The sequence below is a fragment of the Nelumbo lutea genome, chromosome 2 (genome assembly GCF_056320005.1).
Source record: "Nelumbo lutea isolate HS-2025 chromosome 2, American lotus-T2T, whole genome shotgun sequence".
NCBI classification, from domain to species: domain Eukaryota; kingdom Viridiplantae; phylum Streptophyta; class Magnoliopsida; order Proteales; family Nelumbonaceae; genus Nelumbo; species Nelumbo lutea.
This window is the reverse complement of record NC_142685.1, coordinates 24,109,749-24,131,674: the sequence shown is the minus strand read 5'-3', so window position 1 is coordinate 24,131,674 and position 21,926 is coordinate 24,109,749. Positions and strand designations below refer to the sequence as shown.

The 21,926-nt window shown below is 38.2% G+C and overlaps 1 protein-coding gene across 3 annotated transcripts in view; it reads right to left on the bottom strand.

Moving 5' to 3' along the window:
• EMB2410 (embryo defective 2410) overlaps positions 1-16,229 on the bottom strand; it is an 87,637-nt gene extending 71,408 nt beyond the window's left edge. For 2 of the 3 annotated variants that reach the window (XM_088974098.1, XM_088974099.1), the window contains exons 1-5: positions 16,020-16,229; positions 13,395-15,648; positions 9,090-9,224; positions 8,142-8,340; positions 7,975-8,034 (exon numbers count right to left, since the gene is read on the bottom strand). In XM_088974098.1, the coding sequence (XP_088830224.1) occupies positions 7,975-8,034; positions 8,142-8,340; positions 9,090-9,224; positions 13,395-15,535 (2,535 nt within the window). In that variant the 5' untranslated portion in view covers positions 15,536-15,648; positions 16,020-16,229. The remainder of the gene's footprint in view (positions 1-7,974; positions 8,035-8,141; positions 8,341-9,089; positions 9,225-13,394; positions 15,649-16,019) is intronic. The other variant, XM_088974100.1, reaches the window with a different exon arrangement.
• Between the last annotated feature and the right edge of the window lie 5,697 nt (positions 16,230-21,926).

The window sequence follows — 21,926 nt, the reverse complement described above, 5'->3', positions numbered from 1 at the left end:
GGACCAAAGAACAGCCTGCGGAATAATATTCCAAACAAGCCTGCCTTTCATGCTAAGACCATCCAATCTCCAACTCATAAACAGCTCCTTCACAGACTTAGGCATAGCCCAACACACCTCTAGTTTCTTGAAGAAACGTCCCCAGATTGAAGAGGAGATCGGACAGTGAATGCACAAATGACCTATAGATTCAGCACCCATGCCACATAAGACACAGGAGGGATCAGGAATCTGCATACCCCTTCTCTCCAAGTTGACCCTAGTTAGACATTTATTCAAAACCATTGTCCAAACCAGGAAGTTAACCTTGGAGGGGCAGGTGGGGTTCCAAATCTGCCCATCCGAGAAGTTCTCCTGACCTGAGCTGCACATCTTAAGGAAAAGGGATTTAACTGTGAATCTACCATCTGCATTCCACTTCCAAGTCCATTCAGCTTCCATACTCGTATCAATTCTCTGATTTTGAATCTGCCCCAACAGACCTACATACTCCTCCACTTCCCAATCTAGCAAATTCCTCCTACATAGGGGAGTCCAAGAGAATGAGCCCCCAACAGTACTAATGTTATCAGCAACTGAAGAATCTTGATTCACTGCAATTTGGAACAGCCGGGGAAAAGCATCAGCCAAGGGGCCTTCCTCACGCCAGGAATCCTTCCAAAACTTGATTCTATCCCCTTTTCCAACTTTAAACTTGACCCCGTTCATGAAAAGAGTACTGATCTTAGAAATACCAGATCAGAGAGAACTACCCCCAAATGAAAGGGGACCGAGAGTTTTCCAATTTCCCCAATCCACACCATACTTAGCCGCAATGAGGCACCTCCACCAAGCATTTCTCTCATAAGCAAATCTTCGTATCCATTTGCTAAGAAGAGCAGCATTGAAATCTTTTACTTTCCTAACTCCCAAACCACCCTTCTCCTTAGGCTTACACACTCGCTCCCACTTAACAATGTGAATTTTCTTCTCATCCTCCCATCCCCTCCATAAGAAGTTCCTTTGAAGCTGTTCCAACCTCTTTGCAATTTTATTTGGAATTGGAAAGAGAGAAAGAAAGTGTGTTGGGAGATTGGACAGAGAGCTCTTAATCATTGTAACCCTACCACCAAAAGATAAATATTTAGCCTTCCAAAGAGCCAACATCTTCTCCATTCTCTCAATGATTGGACTCCAGATTGAAGAAGAGGAACATTTTGTCCCAAGAGGCAACCCCAAATACTTAACCGGAAGGAGCTCCATATGGCAGGCCATTATCTGTGCACAATCTTCCAAATTTACAACTTGACCCACTGGGATGATCTTACTTTAGTTCAGATTGACTTTGAGACCCGTAACCACATCAAACCAACTCAGAATTCCAAGAACTGTTTCCAACTGAGGCAGAGATGCATCCACAAAGCAGAGGGTATCATCAGCAAACTGAAGAATATTAACTTTCTCTTTACCTGGATAGATAGTAAACCAATTCCATAATCCCGATTCTGCAGCCTTCTTACTAAAAAGAGTGTGAGGATTTCCATAACACAGATGAACAGCAAGGGTGACAGAGGACCTCCCTGTCTCAGCCCCCTAGAACTACCAAAGAAACCCATGGGCTGCCCATTAATTAGGATTGAAAATTTAGAGGTCTTAGTACAAACACTAACCCAATTGACATTGTCATAAGCCTTCTCAATGTCAAGCTTACAAACAACCCCCGGAATACCCTGTCTTCTCCTTGAGTCAATTAACTCATTAGCAACTAAAATTGAGTCTACCATCTGTTTGCCTGGAATAAATGCACTCTGATTATTTGAAATAACATTACCTATCACCCCTTTCATTCTTTCTGCCAAGATTTTATAGAAACCGTGAAGTAAGCTAATAGGCCTAAACTCCTTAATATTCACAGCCCCCTCAATTTTTGGAATAAGGGAGACAAAAGTGGCATTTAGACTTCTTTGTAAGGACGCATTTGCATGAAACTCCTGGAACACCTTCGTCACATCTTCTTTCACAAAGTCCCAGCACTTCAGATAGAACAGATTGGTAAAACCATCCGGCCCAGGTGATTTATCACCTTCAAGCTTCTTAATTGCTGCACTGACTTCCTCTTCTGTAAAAGGCCTTTCAAGCCAACTTTTCTGGGTCTCACTCAGTTGCCTAAAGGAGAGATTGAAGGGAAATGATCTCAGCTTCCACTTTTCCTTGTAAAGTGCTTTATAGAAAGAGGTTGCAACTGCTTTAATCTCTGAATCAGATTCACCACATCTCTCATTCCATGTCAACTTCTTAATAGCTGAAACTCTAGCTCTAGCATTAGCCACTTTGTGAAAGAAATGTGTATTTTTTCACCTACCTTTAGCCAATTAACTTTAGCCCGTTGTCTCCATTTCACTTCCTCTTTCACCACCAATTTTTCCATGTTTTTTGCTTTAAGTCTTTTCAGCCCTAACTCTTCAGAAATTGGACCCATTTCTTCTGCTTTATCAATCTCTTCAATAATACCCAATAAGGCTTTTCTTTCAGTCTCCGAACTTAACTTATTCTCCAAGTTCCAAATTTTAATTCTTTTTCTATAGCCATCATTTTTTTTTCCAGAGCAAAGGAACTGGATCCCTCCACTTGAAGTTCTTCCCACACTTTCTTCATCAATGATCTGAGAGTTTCCTCCTCATACCAAGAGTTTTCAAATTCAAAGGGAGTTTTGACCTTCTCCCTCTCCCCACAAATAAACTGAATAGGACTGTGGTCTGAGACAGGTCTGGGTAGAGATATCTGCCTAAAGTCCAGAAAGATGTCCTCCCAATTTGAGGAAACAAGAAATCTATCCAATCTGATCAGGGTAGGGGTATCCTGGTTATTTGTCCAAGTGAACCTGTTACCTTGAATGGGAATGTCCATTAGATCCATATTATTAATGAAATCTGCAAACTGCCTCATCGATACAGTTCTGCCACTTCTTGTATTCTTCTCTTCCGCCGACAATGTGACATTAAAATCTCCCCCAATAACCCAAGGATGAGTCAAAGTCCCCCTCATATCAGCCAGTTCCTCCCAGAAACTCCTCCTAAGATTAGAAACTGTTGGACCATACACGTTTGTGACTTGAACTATATTACCATCCTGCAGCTTAAAGACGAGAGATCGAGAAATTCCCACTTCTGCAAGAAATCAATCTACAAACTAGGGGGTCCCAAAGACATAGCAAGCCTCCCGCACTCCCATTGGCTGCCTTTGCCCTCCATCTTACCTGACCATCTCCCCAAATACTCCGAATAATACCAGAATCAATTTTCTCCAATTTGGTTTCTTGAATCAATACAATTCCCGAATTTGAAGCCTTTATGGGATCACAAACCACCATTCTTCTTCTCCCAAACCCCAGCCCTCGAACATTCCAAGAAAGAATTTTAATATTCATTGATATAACAAAAAAAGAGCCAACACCTCCCACTCCTAGAACTCACTACCCCCACCCTCTCAGTTTTTCTTCAACCCCCTAACTGCCCCAACACTGCTCCCAACCTTCTCATTCAAGCCCCAAGAGAGACGCATCATTTCTCTGCTCCTCTTGGAGTTTGTCCCCCCTCTTTTAGCCCCCATATTACCCCTTTCCAACAGAATTCTTTGTTCTATCTCTTCCAAGAACTTCACTGTCTCTGCTTCCATTCCCTCCATTGAGACCCCCAAAAAGCTCCCCAACCCTAGAAGTTTAGAAGTGACCTAGGAAGAGGACTTAGAAGTGCTGCTACTAGACTTACCTGCTTCAACAGTCCCAAGATTTGAATTTCCCACACTCACTATTTGGCCACTTTCTTCTCTCCTCTCTGCCGCAGCATGACTTAGCTCATTTTCCTCCGCCACTCTATGTTGATTCTGAGCATCGCTCTTAATTGCAGACTAGTCTTCAACTTCCATTACTGCCAGCGGCATCACCTCCATCAACTGCTCGTTCAAAGGAACCATGGAAAGGGGAGGTTGGTTCAGCCTTCTGCAATCAGCTTTCACCTTCTTCACCATTTCAGAAGGACAAGATTGGGGGGCCAAATGCTCCAGGCTATCATCACCAGGCTCTACTTCAGGGGAAGGAGAGGTCTGAATCTTCGAAGTGGCAAGCCCAGTCCTCCCCACCTGTACACAAGGTCGGGTGAGCCATGTCAGTTCAAACCGGTCCGGAGAAAAGGCTGGATCAAGGCTAATCAGGCTGAAGTGTCTTGGTCTACTTCCGGCCCATCTTGGTTCACTTGCAGCTTTAAGGTTCTTTTTTCTACTAGGCTTCTGATTAGGCCGGGTAAATGGATTTAGCTGACCCGAATCTAAATCCTAGACCCTCTTTGAAATTCCCACATCTGCACCATCCCCAACTTCAGAGAGAAGTCTTGCCTCATTAATTGTCGTCAACGAGCATTCTTCCATAGGCACCAATTTTAGGTCTCTTAGGCACTCTTTTATTAAATTTTTAATATTATCGACCAACTCACCATCTCCAAGAAGACCCATTTTCAAAACAGAGGCACTTCCCTCAAGGCCCACCCTAACTTTTGAATCTTGGCCCTCTGTTAGTATTGGGATCAAACGGTTCCTATCAGAACAGCAGGATCGATCTTCTTCTTCTTCCTTCTTCGGCAATCTGACCCACTCCAATCCTCCTCCCCCTAGATTAACTGGATGAGCATGCAGTGGGGAGCATTCACTGACGTCCTCTAAGACTATTGTCTCCGAGTCCATCGAGTCCTCCCTGACCTTTTGAGTTCCCTCTTCTATGAGCCCTTTCGTCTTCCACCTCCGAACTGACGGAAGGACTTCTGATCAGATGGAAACTGAGAAGAGAACTTCCCCAGCAACAATCTCCACCTTCTCCGGAATCAAGCCACCCTTCTTCGCCTTCATTCGAATCCATTCGCAAGTAGCCAGCTCAGAGGGAGAATCATCTGTTTCAAGGAAACCACCGCACGCATCCCCGATTGCTCTGATGACACTCAGACACCATAGAAGCAGAGGCAAGCCGAACACCCTAATCCAGATATCCTCCGACCAGTCAAAGTGCTTTTCCGACTCTGGATAAAAACAGCCCGCACTAGCTCCCCACCAATCGAGAAGAAGAGGATTCCTCCCCATTGACCATGGACTTTTTTCAAGGAATCATCGCGCCTCTGATCTGGAAGACAGGATGAACAAGAAGAGCTCATCCGCCAACTTCTTCACCTTCACTCCCCCCACCTCCTTCCAGAATTGATTAGCCCAGATCTCCACCTCCTTTAACCCCACCTTCCACCCAAATCTACCAACTAAAGAATCCCTTAAAAACTTCCTTCTTGCTTCCACCCCGTTCATCTTCGTAAATATCATAAGCTTACCTTCGACAGTTTTCAGATCAGAACGTTTCAAGTCCGGCCAAACTCCTGCTTTCAACACTTTTCTGTAGGAGAAATTTGGTCTTGGCCATGCCCCCATGCCTTCTCTCTTGTACCAGTTCTGAGCTTCCCATCTCTTTCCTCCCCTTTGGACACTCCTAGGAAAACTTTTTTGGAACATTTTCATCGACCACCTTCTGCAACTTTCAGCCACGACTCCCAATCCTGGTTTCTTTTCTTGCTTCCATATCTTAGTCTGATTCGATCTGCTACTATGTATCCTCTAACCTGGGAATGAAACGGAATAAAAGATTAAGGAGGTGAGCTAGAGGAGCTGAGTCAGAATGGGAAGGGATATCTTGATGCTAAAACTGGTTCTGCTCAAACGGGGAGAGAAGAGAATCGAACAGCTCTGGTTCACCGCTGCTGGTTCCGTTGGAACAGGGAGAGAAGAGAATGAACAGTTTGGGTTCGCCGCTACTAGTTTCATTCGAACAGGGTGAGAAGAGAATGAACAGTTTCGCCGTCGCTGGTTCCGTTCGAACAGGGAGAGAAGAGGAACAGTAGCTTCGCCGCTGGTTCCATTCGAACAATAGCTTCGCTGCTGCTCAGATGACATGTTTTTAATTTAAGAGGAATTATAGTAAACAACAACTTTTTGCAACCCTTGGAATTTTTTTTTTCTACAAATGTGACGAGACCCATGAAAAGACACATTACAAGACAAGTTGGTAATGTTTACTAGGTTCCACCTTGTCTATAGGGCAAGAAATTTTGAAGTTGCACAAACTCATTGTTTACTAGCGAGTAGTACCTCTTCATTTAAAGCTTACTTATAAAAGATGTTTACTTTGAACACAAGGCAAAATACCTAAGGCCAAAATTTCTCCATACGGATACCCCTTTTTAGCTCCAAAATGAATTGCCTTTTGAAAGATTACTGGGTTGTTTAGGAAAACTGACTAAATGACCTCACTAGCAAATCCATCTGCATGGCCATTTCTGACCTTGTGGCTGTAAACATGAGAAGAGAACACATGCATTCAAAAAGGAAAATGTGAAATGAAACAAAAAGATGTTTACATATGAGATGGTGTACAAGAATGAAGAAAAGGTATAAATGTTCATCACCAACCAACCACCCAAATACAAATAGACACTCATAAATACATATATATAGACATATTCAAAAAATATATATATATTAAAATACAAGAATATATGTGGGACCTAATTGTGGAATGGTTTGAACTTATCCACTTGGAAATCAAAGTATGTCTTGAAAGGGTGGAAGCTCACATTGATTAAAGCACACTTGATAACCTCCCTATGTATTATTTTTTTCTCCCTTTATTTCCATTCCTGCAAAGGTGGAAAAAAATGCTAGAAAGAACTCTTAAGGGAATTCTTGTGGAAATGGTGCAGGGAAGAATATAAGTACTACCTGGTATGCTCCCTGACAGAGGATGAGGGATCTAGAAATCAAGAGATTGAAGGCAATGACATGGCATTGTTGAGGAAGTGGCATTAACAATTTAGAAATGAATATGAAGTTTGGTGGAGGCGTTCATTGAAGCTAAATATGGCTTCCAAAATATTTGAGATATTTTGGAACTTAAGGATAATACTTCGCACACAAACATTTTTCTGTATTCAGTGGGCTATAATTTATACACAGGGTGCAACCCCAAAACTTCCTTACACCTTGTATATTTCCATTTTTTTTTTGTTAACCAACAGGGTGAATTTCATTAGATAAGTATAGACAGTGGACCAGACCTTCTTGTGGCCCCATTCATTGTGTTTTTTTATCATTTTATTATTTTGTTATTTTCTTTCATCTTTTCTTGCTGTTTAATGTACTGTTATAGGTGGCAGGGTATTTCAGTCTTTTTATATGTTAGCACATATAAATAATACTGTTTAGGGAGGCAGCAACATAACATTCTCCCCCCCCCCAAAAAAAAAAACATTCTGCCCCCTTTCTCTTCTCCTTTTTTTTCTCTTGTACTGTTATAGGCGGCAGGGTATTTCAGTCTTTTTATATGTTAGCACATATAAATAATAATGTTTAGGGAGGCAGCAACATAACATTCTCTCCCACGCCCCCCCCCCAAAAAAAAAATAAAAATAAAAATCTTCCCCCTTTCTCTTCTTCTTCCTTCTCTCCTTTTTTTCTCTTTCTCTCTTCTTCTTCTTTTCTGGATTGTTTTTCATCCTAAATCTGTTCTGCTAACAACAGTAAATCCAAGTATAAGAAAAAAAAAACACAATGCTCAAAACCAAAGCAGGCGGGCAAACTTACAAAAGATCCTCAGCACAGGCCAAAGAAAGCACAAAAACAACCTTGTATATTTCCGTCTTTTAAATGAAATCTTTCTCAGCATTCATCAAAAGAAAAGTCAAAACAGCAATAACAATATCCTACTTTTTAAGATGACCAAAATTTGTGGAGCAAATGAGCAATTGTTGCTTTTATATCAAACTTAAAATGTTTCGTATAACCATAAAAATAGAAACAACTATTCCCACATTAAAATTCTTAAAGACCAGGAGAATTGAGGATACTAGTACATAAATGACAAAACCCCCCAAAGGTTTACAGTCAAAAATCAAATTGAAGTTAGAGAAGCACCTCACCACTGGCTCTCCCTTTAGACCACATAATTGGAATTTCTAAAATCCTTTCAAAAAGCTGCACAACAACACCATAAAAGTTTCAGAAGTTTATAGATGAGAAGGATACTCATTATTTTTACTTTTTCCATGTAAAAACCAGCAGAGAAGCACTAAATACCTTACCGGAGCAAAGAGGTTTTCAATCTTTAAATTAGCATGCCATTTCTGCTCAATGCTGTCAACAAACACATCTGCAGACAACCAACCACCATCTCCAGAAATGATATCTGATCTCCACTCCTTGCAGGCACCACTCAATTGTACGTGGACACGGCCATAATGATTTTGAAATTTTACATGCCCATTGACATTATCCATCTCCCTAAAGACACCAAAACCAAAAAAATATATAAAGTAAATAAAAGGGGCAACAAATCAAAATTTCAAACTGCATTTTCTAGTGCAAATCATTACACAATAGTAGTTTCCTTAAAAAATAAATATATCCACTTAATTGAAAGGGAAATTCAGGTTAACAGCCTTCTAAACAGTACATAGATTATTGAAAGATTGGTTGTGTTTGAGTATGGCCTGGTTTAAGAAATATCATGGTTTTTTACTTTCCCAAAATTTCAGAAAATTCTTCCAAAACTTCAATCTAATTTGCACTCATTGATCAAAAATAAAAAAAGAAAAATCTTATTTGCACTTGTCAAAAAGGAACTTCAATCTTATTTTCCATGAACAAAAAAGGAAACAGCATGAAGATTCTTGAAAAGTTGACAGTGCTTGAGTATGGCATGGCTTAGGTAAGATTATGGTTTTTATTTTCGCCAAAGTTCCATAAATTCTTGCAAAACTTTGATATTGTTTGCAGGGAACAAAAAAAAGGAATCACAAGAGTTTGGCCTGAAAAGGTTTCAAAGAAATTTTGAAATTTTGCACAATTTGTTGATGCAACTAAGGTAAGATGTTTGCAATAATTAATAAAATAACCAAAAAAGATCTAATATTAAATAATGAAAATACAAACATATGTTGAATAAATAAATATGTAAAAATATATAATGTTCAACTAAGGTATATATAGAAAACATAATTAAACAGTAATATCAATAAAAAAGGGCAGACCAGTTCATGAGGCTTCCACCAATGGGGGCTCTGGGGAGAGACAGATGTACACATCCTAACCCCTGCACATACAGAGAGGCTGTTTCCAAGACTTGAACCCTGGTCACCCAGGTCGCAATGAACGACCCAACAATTCTGCCAAGGCCCACTCTCAGGAATATCAGTATAAAGATAGAAATAATAAAGGTTACAGGAGATATGGGGAAGAACATTAAAGTCTCTAGAGGAAAGTCACCCATGAGAAGTACAGTAAGCCTGTGATTAAGAGTGAGCCCCATCAGGAATTCATATGGATCCAGCTTACAGAAAGTTATTATGAGTGGTAGTAATCTTTTTTCATCGTTATCATCAAAAGTGATAGAAAGGTATTACAAATGGTGGTAATCCTTCTTCTCAATTCATTTGGCATGAACCTGGAATTGGAGATCACAGCTTTTTTTAGATATTTCCTGTAGTGTGGGACAAAGATCTCTATGTGAATCATACACCTCTGTTCAGCTTGGCGCAAAAACAAAGGCGTTACCATCAAAGAGTACCATGAGACTATTGGCAGCCAATTGTGTAAATGCCAACTTTAAGGTGTAGCAGCTTTAGAAGGGGTTTAAGGGATAGAGAATGTGAACTTGTGATAGAGGGTCAGTTTTCCTGGATTCAAGGGTGGATGATAGTAGAATCGGGAAACCTTCACCATCTAGTTTGTTTTCTTGTGCCTCTTTCCTTGACTCCCTAGTTCTCCTAGGTTCAAGGGAGGTGGATGAACTTTTCCCAGCGGAAGAGATTTGGAGCAAGCCTATTCCTCCAAAAATTCAAGCCTTCTGTTGGGAAGCTTTCCTTGGAAAGATAAATACCTGTGATGTGCTTCAAAAAAGGGCAAACAAGTGCCTGACTCCTCATATATGTATCTTATGCAAGGTGAATGGTGAAACAATCCCTCATTTATTAATTCCTTGTCCCTTTGCAAATTGTGTTTGGTCGTGCATTTCTTCTCTCTTTGGTTGGGACCCCCACAAGATACCACTATGTTGTTCAGACTTGTTCAGACCAAGTTTCTTTAGGCAAGCAAAAAAGAGACGAAGATTGCTGTGGAAGACAACCAGGGAAGCAACTATTTGGACATTGAGGGAAGAAAGAAATGAAAGATTGTTCAAAGAAAAATCCAGGAGTTTAGAAGACATTGTAGAAGGTATCAAGATCAAAACAGCAAATTGGGTAAACATCTTCGAAGCTTTCCAATTGGTGACAGTGGCTGATATTAGTAGAGTTCGGGTTGAAGTAGCAAATTCAGCTTCTATGAAGGACAAAGTAGTAATGGACTAGAAGCCTCCTCAGCCTAACAGACTAGAGTTCAACTTTGGTTGATGCTCTGTAGGAAATCCAGGGCTGTCAGAGATTGGAGGTGTCTTCAGGGATGATGCAGGATAAGTGGTAACCTTGTTCTCAGGGCTGATTGGGGTAGGGAATTCTGTAAGAGCAGAAATAATAGCCTTATATCAAGGTCTGAAATTAGCAATGCAGCAGGGGTTTAAGAATTTGGAAATAGAAGGTGACTCTAAATTAGTAATTTCTTGGATGAATGACGGCAGCCCAGATGTGTGGAAGTTCAGACATCTAATCAGATAAATCAAGAGTTTAGCAAAGGACCTTGAGGCAAGCTTCAACTGGGGCAAGAGAACAGCAAACGGATTTGCAGATACTTTGGTAAAACAAGGTGTACACAGGTATCAATTCTTTTGGGCAGATTTGGGTTAATATGTATCCTTGGATAAGTGGTCATGTTTCTAATCTGTTCTTAATTCTGTGATGTAACTTCTTTCCTCACACCTAATTAAAATTACTCTGTTCACTGATCAAAAAAAAAAAATGATGGCAGTTTATGCAACATAGTAGAGGAATCACCCAATCACATTTCGATGCACTGCTCTTTTGGGTAGGGTATCTGCCTACACTTTATTCAGCTACTCAACAGAATCTGGGTGATACCCAGGAACTTGGCAGATTTGGTAGCAGCATAGCCAGCTTCAGATCTTTGTAGCAGAGGCAAGATCCTTTGGAACTTGACACCATATGGCATAATGTTGGGCACTTGGGAGTGAATGAAATAGCAGGATATATTACAGGATATATTATAGGAAAGCCAAATCTAAGGAGAATATCATTGCTAAAGCAGAGACTTTGTACAATGGGTTTGCATCTTAAAGTAATTCAGATGCCTCAGTTCCAACATTTCATGGGTCAATGAGTAATTGAGTATATATAGTTTTTTTTTTATATTCTAGCTCTGAAAGCTGATCAATAGTTTGATACTTCTCCTTTTGTTTTTCTTTCATTTTTCTAAGATGCTGTTTGATAAAAGCTCAAATGGCTGAACTGAAAAGCTTACTGGTTTAAACCATACGCTTGAATATTTTATTATTTTATTGTTTTATTATTTATTATTTATTATTTTACCCACTAAAAGACAAAGCAATAGGTTGTTCAGTTCAGCAACTTCAGCTGTTATCAGATGACCCCTAAGATGCATAGACTGGTTTAAACTTGTATCTTTCTGCACAAATTTTATGGAATCTCTCACTTGTTTTAATACATAGATCAATACAATTTTTTTGATAGGTAACATAAATCAATACACTTACCATTTATCAAAAAAAAGGATAAAAACTAATTAAAAAACATTGAAAAGTTGGCAAAGTACCCAATACTTCAGAGAAGTTTCTTTTACACGGTCCACAGAAAATGCCAAGTTTTTATGGAATTAGACACCACGGGTAAAATAACTCGGGTAACAAACAACTGCTTTCAGAAATAAAGACAGTGAAATTGAAAAAAGAAAGCATCAAAGATTTCTTTGTTAATCTAATTGTTATCTCGTATCTGGAATGTTTGAAATCAGTATTTTTTTTGTCTGCAAAAATACCACATGACCCTATTCTTCTGCTTTAACGTGCTGATATACCAGATAAGAGATTCTGACAAGCAACATTACTTCACAGCAGATCAGCCTACAACTAATATCAGTCTAATTCATTCTGTATTTGTTTGATTTATAACAAAAAGTTTAAGAAAAATAAAGGAATTAGATAGAAAATCCTGAAACAAGGGCCCAAAATTCCAAGGATGGGCTGCCAGTTCTATCAAAAAATGTGATCTACCGAGAAAGAGGAAACTCCCTCCTGAAATCATCTCCTATAGTATGCCCAATCAGGTGTCAAAACTAAATGATTTAAGAACTGTAGTGAACAAGGTCTTCAAACAGGAGACCAATTACTAGATTGTGTACTCATTGCTAGTGAGCATACAGATTTAGAATTTAGAAATGACAGGAGAGATGGGCCTAATTTGAAATAATTGGTTGTAAAGAGGCAAATGACCATATGGAATAGGGTTTCCTTGAGTAGGAGAGAATTGGCTCTAGGAGAGGTGGAAGATAAAGATATCAGTTTCTTCTTTTTTTATCAATAACAGAGACCTCCTATTAAGAAATCAGAAGATACAAAGGATACTCCAAGGAGAGATAAAATGTCTTAACTCTCCCCAAGAAAGTCAAGAAGCAAAACATTACAATATAGCCCAGAACATTTGTTCCCTTCCCACCCCTTGTGTTGCTAGACTATCCGCAAAAGCATTTGCACTTCTCTTCACCCATAGAATCTGAATTTCTAGCCCTCTGGTTAACCATTTGAACTCCCTTCTCTCATTGGAAACTTCCAAAGTCCACTGTCCTTCTGTAGCCAACCAATAACCCTCTGGTTAACAACTTCATAATCAAAATTACCCCTACACTCAATACTGTAATCTCCCAAGAAAACGGGATATGGAATTGATGCTACATCAAACTTTCAACTCCAACCAATAAATAAAAAGCTACAAAAGAAAAGTTTCTTATACCCTCAGCAATGTTTTGTTATTGAAGAGAAATCTCAGATTGTCTGAGAGGTAAATCAAGTTGCCCATGGAGAGATTAACTTACTGGATTAGAGAAGTGCAGACTCTGAGTTTGGAATGCATTCCTAATCTTTTGGCCTTCAGATCCACCAATTCAACAATTCTTTAACCAATTTACTATACTGTTAGGGGTATTACATTGCTGGATTAAGGTTTTTAAGGACTCAGTTGGGTATACTCTACCCATATGTTTTGATAATTAACACTTTAAATTACCAAAAAATAATGAAATTAAGAAAAAAAAAATAGATAGTAATCAAACACCGAAATCCAATTAAATAATATTACAAAACATAACCATGAAGAACATTGATCTTATTTTCTGAAGAATGAAGTTTTGAATATAACTGAGATGACCCGCACCTGGGCTCCCTGTCTCCGTATGCTAATAGCATCAATGTTCCCCCAGTGAAATGCACAGAATCCAGCGTAACTGGAAGTGTCTTTCCAATACCCTCAGTATGCACTTCATCCATCTCTTCTGCAAGTTCAGCAACAAGATCTTCAACTTTTAGACCCATGATTGACTTCAGCTTCTGAACATTACCAGCCAGCCGATCAGATATAACTTCTCCAATAGCTCTGGAGAAAAAGGGTAAACCCGATTTCAAGCCCAATGGCCAAATGGGAATTGAATGGTTCATTGTTAGCCATGGCTCAGGTTTAATGGAAAATGCACCTTGAGATTTAAAATTACTGTCTTTCTCAGAACTGTCATTGAAAGACTTCAACATTTGGTCTGGTAAACCATCAGAACCAACTATGGACTCATATGGAGTATCCCCAACATTAAGTCCTTTTAAGTCCTTGATATTTGCATCACACTTATCAACTTCCCCTGCATTGGAAATGCTGCTACTGAATGGCAAATTTTCACCAAATGTTCTCAATCTGCTAATTTTTCCAATAGTTGAAAGGAAAGGATTCCCCATGAAACTAAAGCCATTAATATTTACAGTCTTATGATTGTCTCCTTTGTGATGTTGATTCCCTGAATCAGCTCCGTATCCAAAACTATTACCCAAGTTGTTCACTAACTTTGCATTTCCCTTGCTTCTGGTGTATCTAGCAGCAGTCTCTAAGTTTGTGTGCTCAAATTCTTTCTCCTTTTTCATGTTAGATTCCCCATAAGGGTCAACAGACCTTCTATTTCCATCAGTACCACTCAGTTCAGTTTTACCAGCAATAGCAGCGTCCTCATAATTCCCAACAAGAGCCTCAAGATGAGTAGCACCATAGCCTCCTGATGAAGGTTCTATGCCTGATTGGAATGGTTTGCTATGCTTCCCATCAGGTAGTCCTCTGAAATATGAAAGTGCAGCTGCAGCACTTCGCTCAAGGTTTTTCTTTTTGGTAGTAAAAACAGCTGCAGAGATGTATTTTCCATTGGCTCTGCGTTTAAATATGTGTCTGATAGGACGTGATATCATTTTAGACCAGAACTTAAGCCCAGTTCCAGGAACTTTCACACCAAATGATTTCTCTATATCAGCATGCTTCATGCTATATTCAATTCCAGTGTCCATGCAATGATGATCCCTCCAGTGCATCCGCTCATCCATGCAGAAAAGTGACTCAGGTTTTGTTGGGCCAGTAGAATGACCTAAAACCTCTATCTGTACATCAGCTCCCAATGAACTGGAACTGTGTTGTGGAACAATATAACCAGTCTCTGCAGCTTCCCTCGCTGTTTCAACCCTTTCTTTTGCCCAGCAAGCAGCAACTTCCTCTCTAGCAATTCTCCTGGTTTTTGTACGATAGTCTATCCCTTCTTCAGTTGAGCAACGCCTCTGCGCATTACCTTCAGAGAAAGGAATACCTAACCAGGAAAAATCCTCCTTTTGCACAATCAGCACATTCGGATGAGACAAAACTGCATCAATCACAATCTTCCCCCTCTTCAAACTCGCAAAAGGACGGACACGAAGCTTCATAGTATGGACCTCACCACAGGAAAACTCGTTGTTATGAGGCCCAATAGAACATGACTCCAGTGTGATGCTCAAAGGTGATATCCTTCGAACCTTACCAAAATCAAGCTCACGCTGAAGGTATTCACCCAGTGTTGAACAAACTGAAGGCAATAGCCTGGCTTCAATAAAACTCCTGGCTTTGACCTGTCCACACCATAACAACATCCCTATTGCAGAAATCACAGCGAAGAAAACAGAGCACCTGATGAACAGCAACCCCTCCTTCCAGAAGGGGACAAAATATCTAACCACAGCGCTGCTCCCGGAAAATGGCTCTCTTACACAATTCATCTTAAACCTATCTCTCAACCCAAAATTCTTCCTTGCACCCTCATCATTTCTCCCATAGAAATGTGAAAACCGAACCCTTTGATACCTTCCATGGTTCTTATATGTGCACAAAAAGTTGGGGAAAACCCTTGTACCCAACTTCCCTCTTTCCACAAAAGATAAGTTACCATTGCTTATCTGCTTCGCGGAGCTTATGCGTGGAAACCCTATAAATGGGCTACGCAGATGCTCAATGCTCATTATTTTCCCTTATAAATAACTCCACCAAAGTGCACTCATCTGCCGGGGACCAAGACCCAGATCTCAGTCCCCTCCAGCTTCAGAAAATTACAGGGTCCCCAAACATTTACACCCTGCAGAAGCAGAAAGAAAGAATTAGTAAACAATTTTTCAATTAACCATATTTTGACTGTTGGGTGAAACTCAGAAAAAAAAAAACGCACCAAATATCAAGGAGAAATATAAAAACCTTAGAAATCATGATTAGACCAAAAACATACTGAACACGGTATTTAAGAGGGAGAAAAAAAGGTAGAAATCCCCGTGGAACTAATGTGCATAATAGGAATTTATTAACAATAAACTGCAAGAAAGAGGTAGAAGATGATTCGTCGAGTGATCAAACAACCTAAGTCTTAAAAGCTACAAAATAAGCAAGCGTAATCTGAGCTTCCAGTTGCGAGTATTAAAAACAAAAACAAAAATACTGTTGTAGAAAGCCTACCCTTCGAATTGCATTCTGAATCTTGAAATTATGATCAAATTCTTTCTGAGGTCTCCCTAGCTCGCTCGCTCTCTCTTTCTCTCCTCGTTTTGTCTCGTTTTATGCCCTGTGTCTCTCCCGCTCGGCTATGTGAAGAAAGAACGAGAAGGAAAAGCTGGGGAGAGGAACTGCTGTGCTTGGCTCGTTCGCTCGTTGATTGAACATTGATTCGTTACTCAACTGACGAGAAAGAGCGAAATATTCAGTGTAAATTACAATCCTACCCTTGAAATTGTGAGGCAATATCAAATGTACCGTTATCTAGTGTATATGTAGCGCCAAAATAAATCACGCCACCTTTTGAACCACTGATCGATATTTGCCGCTAATTTTCCCGCTTTGTCAGGAAAACAGGGCCACACGTAGCTGCGCTCGACCGCTGACGAACGTGAGCAACCAGAAATGAAATGACAAATGAGGGGTGTTTTAGTCATTGGAGATTTTTACTGATGAAAATGCCCCTTGCAGGAAGTAGGAACTCAGGGTATATAGGGCCCCTCTGTTCGTGAGCAACAGAGTGATTGCTTGCTTCAATTTCTTTTAAAATGGACTAAGACCTCCCTTCTTTTGTGATATTATTGGACAAAAATCTCCCCTCAATTTAGCAATCCATCAAGATCCATTTGGAAATAACATATGGGTGGGTGAAATTTTTATAAAAACCCAACTTTGCCCCTTTTATGGTATTAATTCTGCCATTTTTTTCTTACGATTTCTCTCGAGGTTTCTCTCTTACAAATCCCTCGCATCAGTAATTGATTCGTTAAAGAGGCACACCAAGTTAAGCTGAAAAAGAATTTCTGCCATTCATAATCACGCGAGTTTATGCCGGAGGAATTCGTAATTCATAGAAAATACTACTAGGCAAGAATAAAGAAAACAAAGTCTTCAGATGTATAAAACAAAGTCTTCAGATGGATATTTTGAAATCCCACAAGTTTATCGTTTTGGGATCGGTGCCGTGGTTATTTGAACAAGCCTTAATGTGGACTCAAAATGGATACAGCTTTTGATTGGTTCTTTTGAAATTTTAAAAAATGACAAAGGGTGAGAAAGTCTTTTCATCTATTTCATTAAATGTAATGAGAGGTTTAAATCGTATGATAAAATAGAGGGGAGGTATAAGTATTTATCCAAACCTCAACCGAGCTTTTTTTTTTTTTTTTTTGGCAATTGAGTGCTTCAACGTTGATTGAGATTTGAGGTGTTTCACTAAATAAAACATATTAAGGTGATGTTTGGAAGTGCTTAAGTGAGAAATAAGTGTTTATTCAAATAAGTACTTATTTGTATTTGGCATCCCATTTTTTAAGTGTTTATTTTTTAAAAATAAGCACTTATTTTATATTGGGTATTTTGGTAGTCTTTTTCTCTAATAAATACTTAAATAAGCATTTGTGACTATTTTATCATTCATTTTCATTCAAATGTTCAAAATATATCCTTTGAAAGTACTTCTATTAAATTACTTTTATAAAAACACTTTTATTAAAGTACTTTTATGAAAGCACTTTTAAGAAAGTACCCTTATAAAGCAATTTTGTGAAAGAACTTTTATGAAAGCATTTTTGTAAAAGTACTTATATAAAAATACTTTTATAAAGTACTTTCATAAAAGCATTTTTATAAAGTGCTCTCATAAAAGTACTTTCGTAAGTGCTTATGTAAAAAATATTTTTGTAAAAGTGCTTTCATAAAAATACTTTCCTACAAGTGCTTTTATAAAAGTACTCTTAAAAGTGATTTTATAAAAGTGCTTTCATAAAGTTCAACTAGGGATAATTTTATAAGTGATAATTTAAAATTCAATTAGGGATTTTGGAATAAATAAATTGAATAAGTGCTTATTGTACAAGCACTTAAAAAAAGCTGGAAATTGGACTTCAAAAATAAGCCCTAATTTTTAAAATAAACACTTATTTCGGGCTTATTTCCTAAATACCAATAAGTGCTTAATGGCCCAAATAAACACTTATTTTTAAGCACTCCCAAACATTTGGCCTAATGCTTTCTCGATCTTTAACCAAATATAGCTTTGCTTGGCTTTTTGCCAAACATATTTGGGCTTTTTGCTTTCATTCAGCCAAAAGAGAGAGAATTCAATATTTCAATTAAGATGTTTATTCAACCAATAACGTTGAAGTATGCTTAATAATTTTCATTTCATTGATTCATGTTTTACTAATTTCATGTTTAATAAGTTACTAGTCATCACCTTCAATTAATCATATTTTGGTTGCATGGTGCATCATATGCATCATAGATTTTGCAATCGAAAATTAAAAAAAAAAAAACAAACAAACAAACAAAACAGAATAGCATTTTAAGAAGTATAGGTAGCTTCTTCAAAGTGGGTCAAGTAAAATAGCTCGGTGCCTATTTCCAAGAGCTTTCATGCGACAGCTTAGTGAAAGCAGCTCATTAAACATGAAATTGACTTTTTTTTTAATAAAACTAGTTTTAGTAGCTTATTTAAAACGATTTAGTGAAAATAATTCAGCCAAAGCTTCAGAGCCCATTTTGGAGGGCTTCTACATTGATTGAGCTGTGGAAACTGAGCCACTCTGAAAAAAGCTACCTGAGATAGCTTCATTGGAAAGTTTATTTTGCAGCTCATTGGAAGCTACTAAACATGGATTTACGAAATGGTTTCAGGACATTCTAAATTTGTTCAGCTCATGAAACGCTAGAAGTCACTGTTTAAAAACCCTCCAAGAGGAGCTCAATCGAAACTTCAACCCACCCAAACGAGGACCTTCCCATAGCAGCTTTTAACTTTTCAAGTTGACCCTCACCCAGGCAGCTTATAAGCAATGTTTGGTGAAATTTTCATATTACAATCTTATTTGCAAATGCTGAAACCATAACTGAGTTATTGAACCCCCAACCAGGCAACCATAGCCCTAACATAATCCATTAGGTTGGACTTGAGTTATCCCAATTTATTTACTTCTTGATTCTCTTAAAAATAATGTTCTCACTTAATTATGTTATTGCTCATGAACATAACTGAATGAGGAAACATGATTCATGTAGCTGGGACAAGGCTTGGATGATTATGTCCCCTTTCAAGCATTGAGACCATTTGGTAACAGCTTATATGACAAAATTAATCAGCTTATTGCTTTGTCTTTTAAGTGGATACAATGATTGAACAACAAAAGCATCAATGGCATAGTAATCAATCCAAGTTTAGCTTCATCTATTAGCTATTAAGGCCATGTTTGGTTCATTACTCTGGGATTCATTCATTTAATTCTTGCTTGTTCTGGGTAAGAATAGCTGAATAGACAAAAATAAATAATATTAGAATGTTTGGTTACAAAATTCTTGCCATGGATTACATTTTTTTTAGAATAAAAAATCAGTCCATAGCACAAAAACTGAAGTAACCTGAAGCATGAACAATAATCATGCTCCATCTTGCTCATTTCCATTATTTGAGGAAACTCTGCCTATAAAATCATTATCATATATGCATAGAGATTTACTATTGGACTAGCATGAAAACTCACCTCGACAAACATTGATTGTCAGCCATCCACCGGTAAACATCTATGCTAACAATTTTGCAAACATAGGCTGGCAATGAGCAATATAAGACACTTGTCATTCTGAAAATAATTCATTTATAGGGAAAAAACGTTTAGTTCATATCTATGCTAACAATTTTGCAAACATAGGTTGGCAATGAGCAATATAAGACACTTGTCATTCTGAAAATAATTCATTTATAGGGAAAAAACGTTTAGTTCATATCAAAATTTTCTCATTATGTCCATTCTTACTCGTTCATGTCCATTTTAGAATTTCGTCTTCGATAAGAATGAGAAAGAATGAGAATTTAACCAAACTATATACAATGACAAAGTCATGGTGTTTAAGGGGTGCCATACTTATGTTAGGGTATTTTATAGCGAAATTTACATACAACTATCCTCTACTTTGGGGTAGCGATACTTGAGGGCCCGAACTTTACTTGCGACAATGAGGTGCTTTGTACTTTTGGATTCCACCATTCCAGTCCAACTCCACTGACGTTACAATAAAAATAAATTTACCAAAATGCCCCTTTTATCACATTATATTATTCTCCATCATCAATGGAACTTATAACTATTACAGTCATTTGCTCTTCATCAAGGTCCATTGGGGTGAATGGAGTAAATGGATTACTATTTGTGTGCAAGAGTATCGTATTAAATGGATAAGACGCACCATAACTATGTTAGCATAAGAGGAGTGAAGCTCCATATTGCTAAGATTGGAGCTAATTTTCTTTATCAACTATCCAAACATTGACAAAAAATTAATAGTCTCAAATCCTTACCTCTTCTATCCAAGAAAGTTGGGGTCACCAGAATGCCCACACAAATGTGACTCCAACTTTCTTGAATAGAACAGGCAAGGTTTTGGAACTGTTAATTTTTTGTCAACATTTAAATGGTTAATAATAAAAATCAAATGTCACTTGAAGGACATTTATGACTTTTTCAAATATTACTTAACAGTAGATTAACATCTAATTAACGACAGACGTTTGATTGTCACACTTTAAAAGTTTGGATACTGAATTGTCGCATTTTAAAGTTTGGGGGACCAAAGTGGCACTAGGCCCAAACTATAAGGTACTAATCCGAAGTTTTCCCTTATCAAAATTAGTTGGTGGATTTTAATTGGTAACCAACCAATCAAACCAAGCAATCCCATGGTATTACCGGCTCTTGTGAGAAAAGAATGGGAGAGTCAAACTCTTTTAGTTACAGAGAGAAGCCAACAGGCAACCAACCAAAACCTTTCCAAAAGGTCTGACTTGGCAAAGCAAGTTTCAATTAATCTTGCTCATGATTGCCCATGATGAGTTTTCTACCTCGTTCTGCATTATTTTTTGTTTTGTTTTGGTTTTTCCTCTAATAATTTCTATTAATTCAATTCTAGACTATAATAAATCAAATGCTCACCCCTACCTATTATACAAAACATTGATCTAATTTAATATATATTTATTTATATATTCCCAGATGGTTGAGAATTGTGAAAACTGAATTAGTGGCCTTTTTGGGTCCTGGTTAAATGATGGTTTTTACAAGTTAAATGGGCTAACCACTTGGTTTTCCAAAACACCCACATTTTTTTTTTGTAGCAAATGAATAGTTAGACACCCATTTCCATCCAAACAAAGTTACCTGAATAGATAAAGAGCATTTCATTGGTTGAATTATCTAGAAACAAAAAATAGCACTTGGCAAGGCCTGTGAATAGAGTTCAGATCTACTAACCACAATGTGCTGGCTAAGATATTTGGATTAACTAAAAGCCTTGACTATGTAGCAAGCTGTGGAACCAATGATAAATTGGTAATACCCCACACCAGTGATAAAATACATGAATCGCACAGTGAGGGGTTGAATGTCTATAGGTCCCATATATTTTATGACCCATGTTGTAGAGCGTTGTTGTTGGTTCCACAGCCTGTTGAACAGATATAGTGTTCAGCTAAAACTATCTCTAAATTTGATTGGATAAGCTAGACCACCATACTACAAAGGAAACTTAGTTATACCAACCACGCTAGTTGGTACATCAAGGAGAGAGAGAATGTCCAAATACAACATTAGGAATCTTCCTAATAAGTCATTCCATTGAGTCGGGGTGTTATAATTAACTTGTTTGCATCACTTATCTTGTACTTTGAGCCAGTTTGTAGTAGATTCAGACCTCATACAATCTCAATTCTGAAACCCAAGAACTGTTGCATATTTCCATTGAGGGCCATTCTTTTTTGGATTTTGAGAGGGGAGAAAGTTGGCCAATGGGATTTTTTTATTCCCATTGACCAAAACGTTCATTTTTAAGATTTATGTGGGG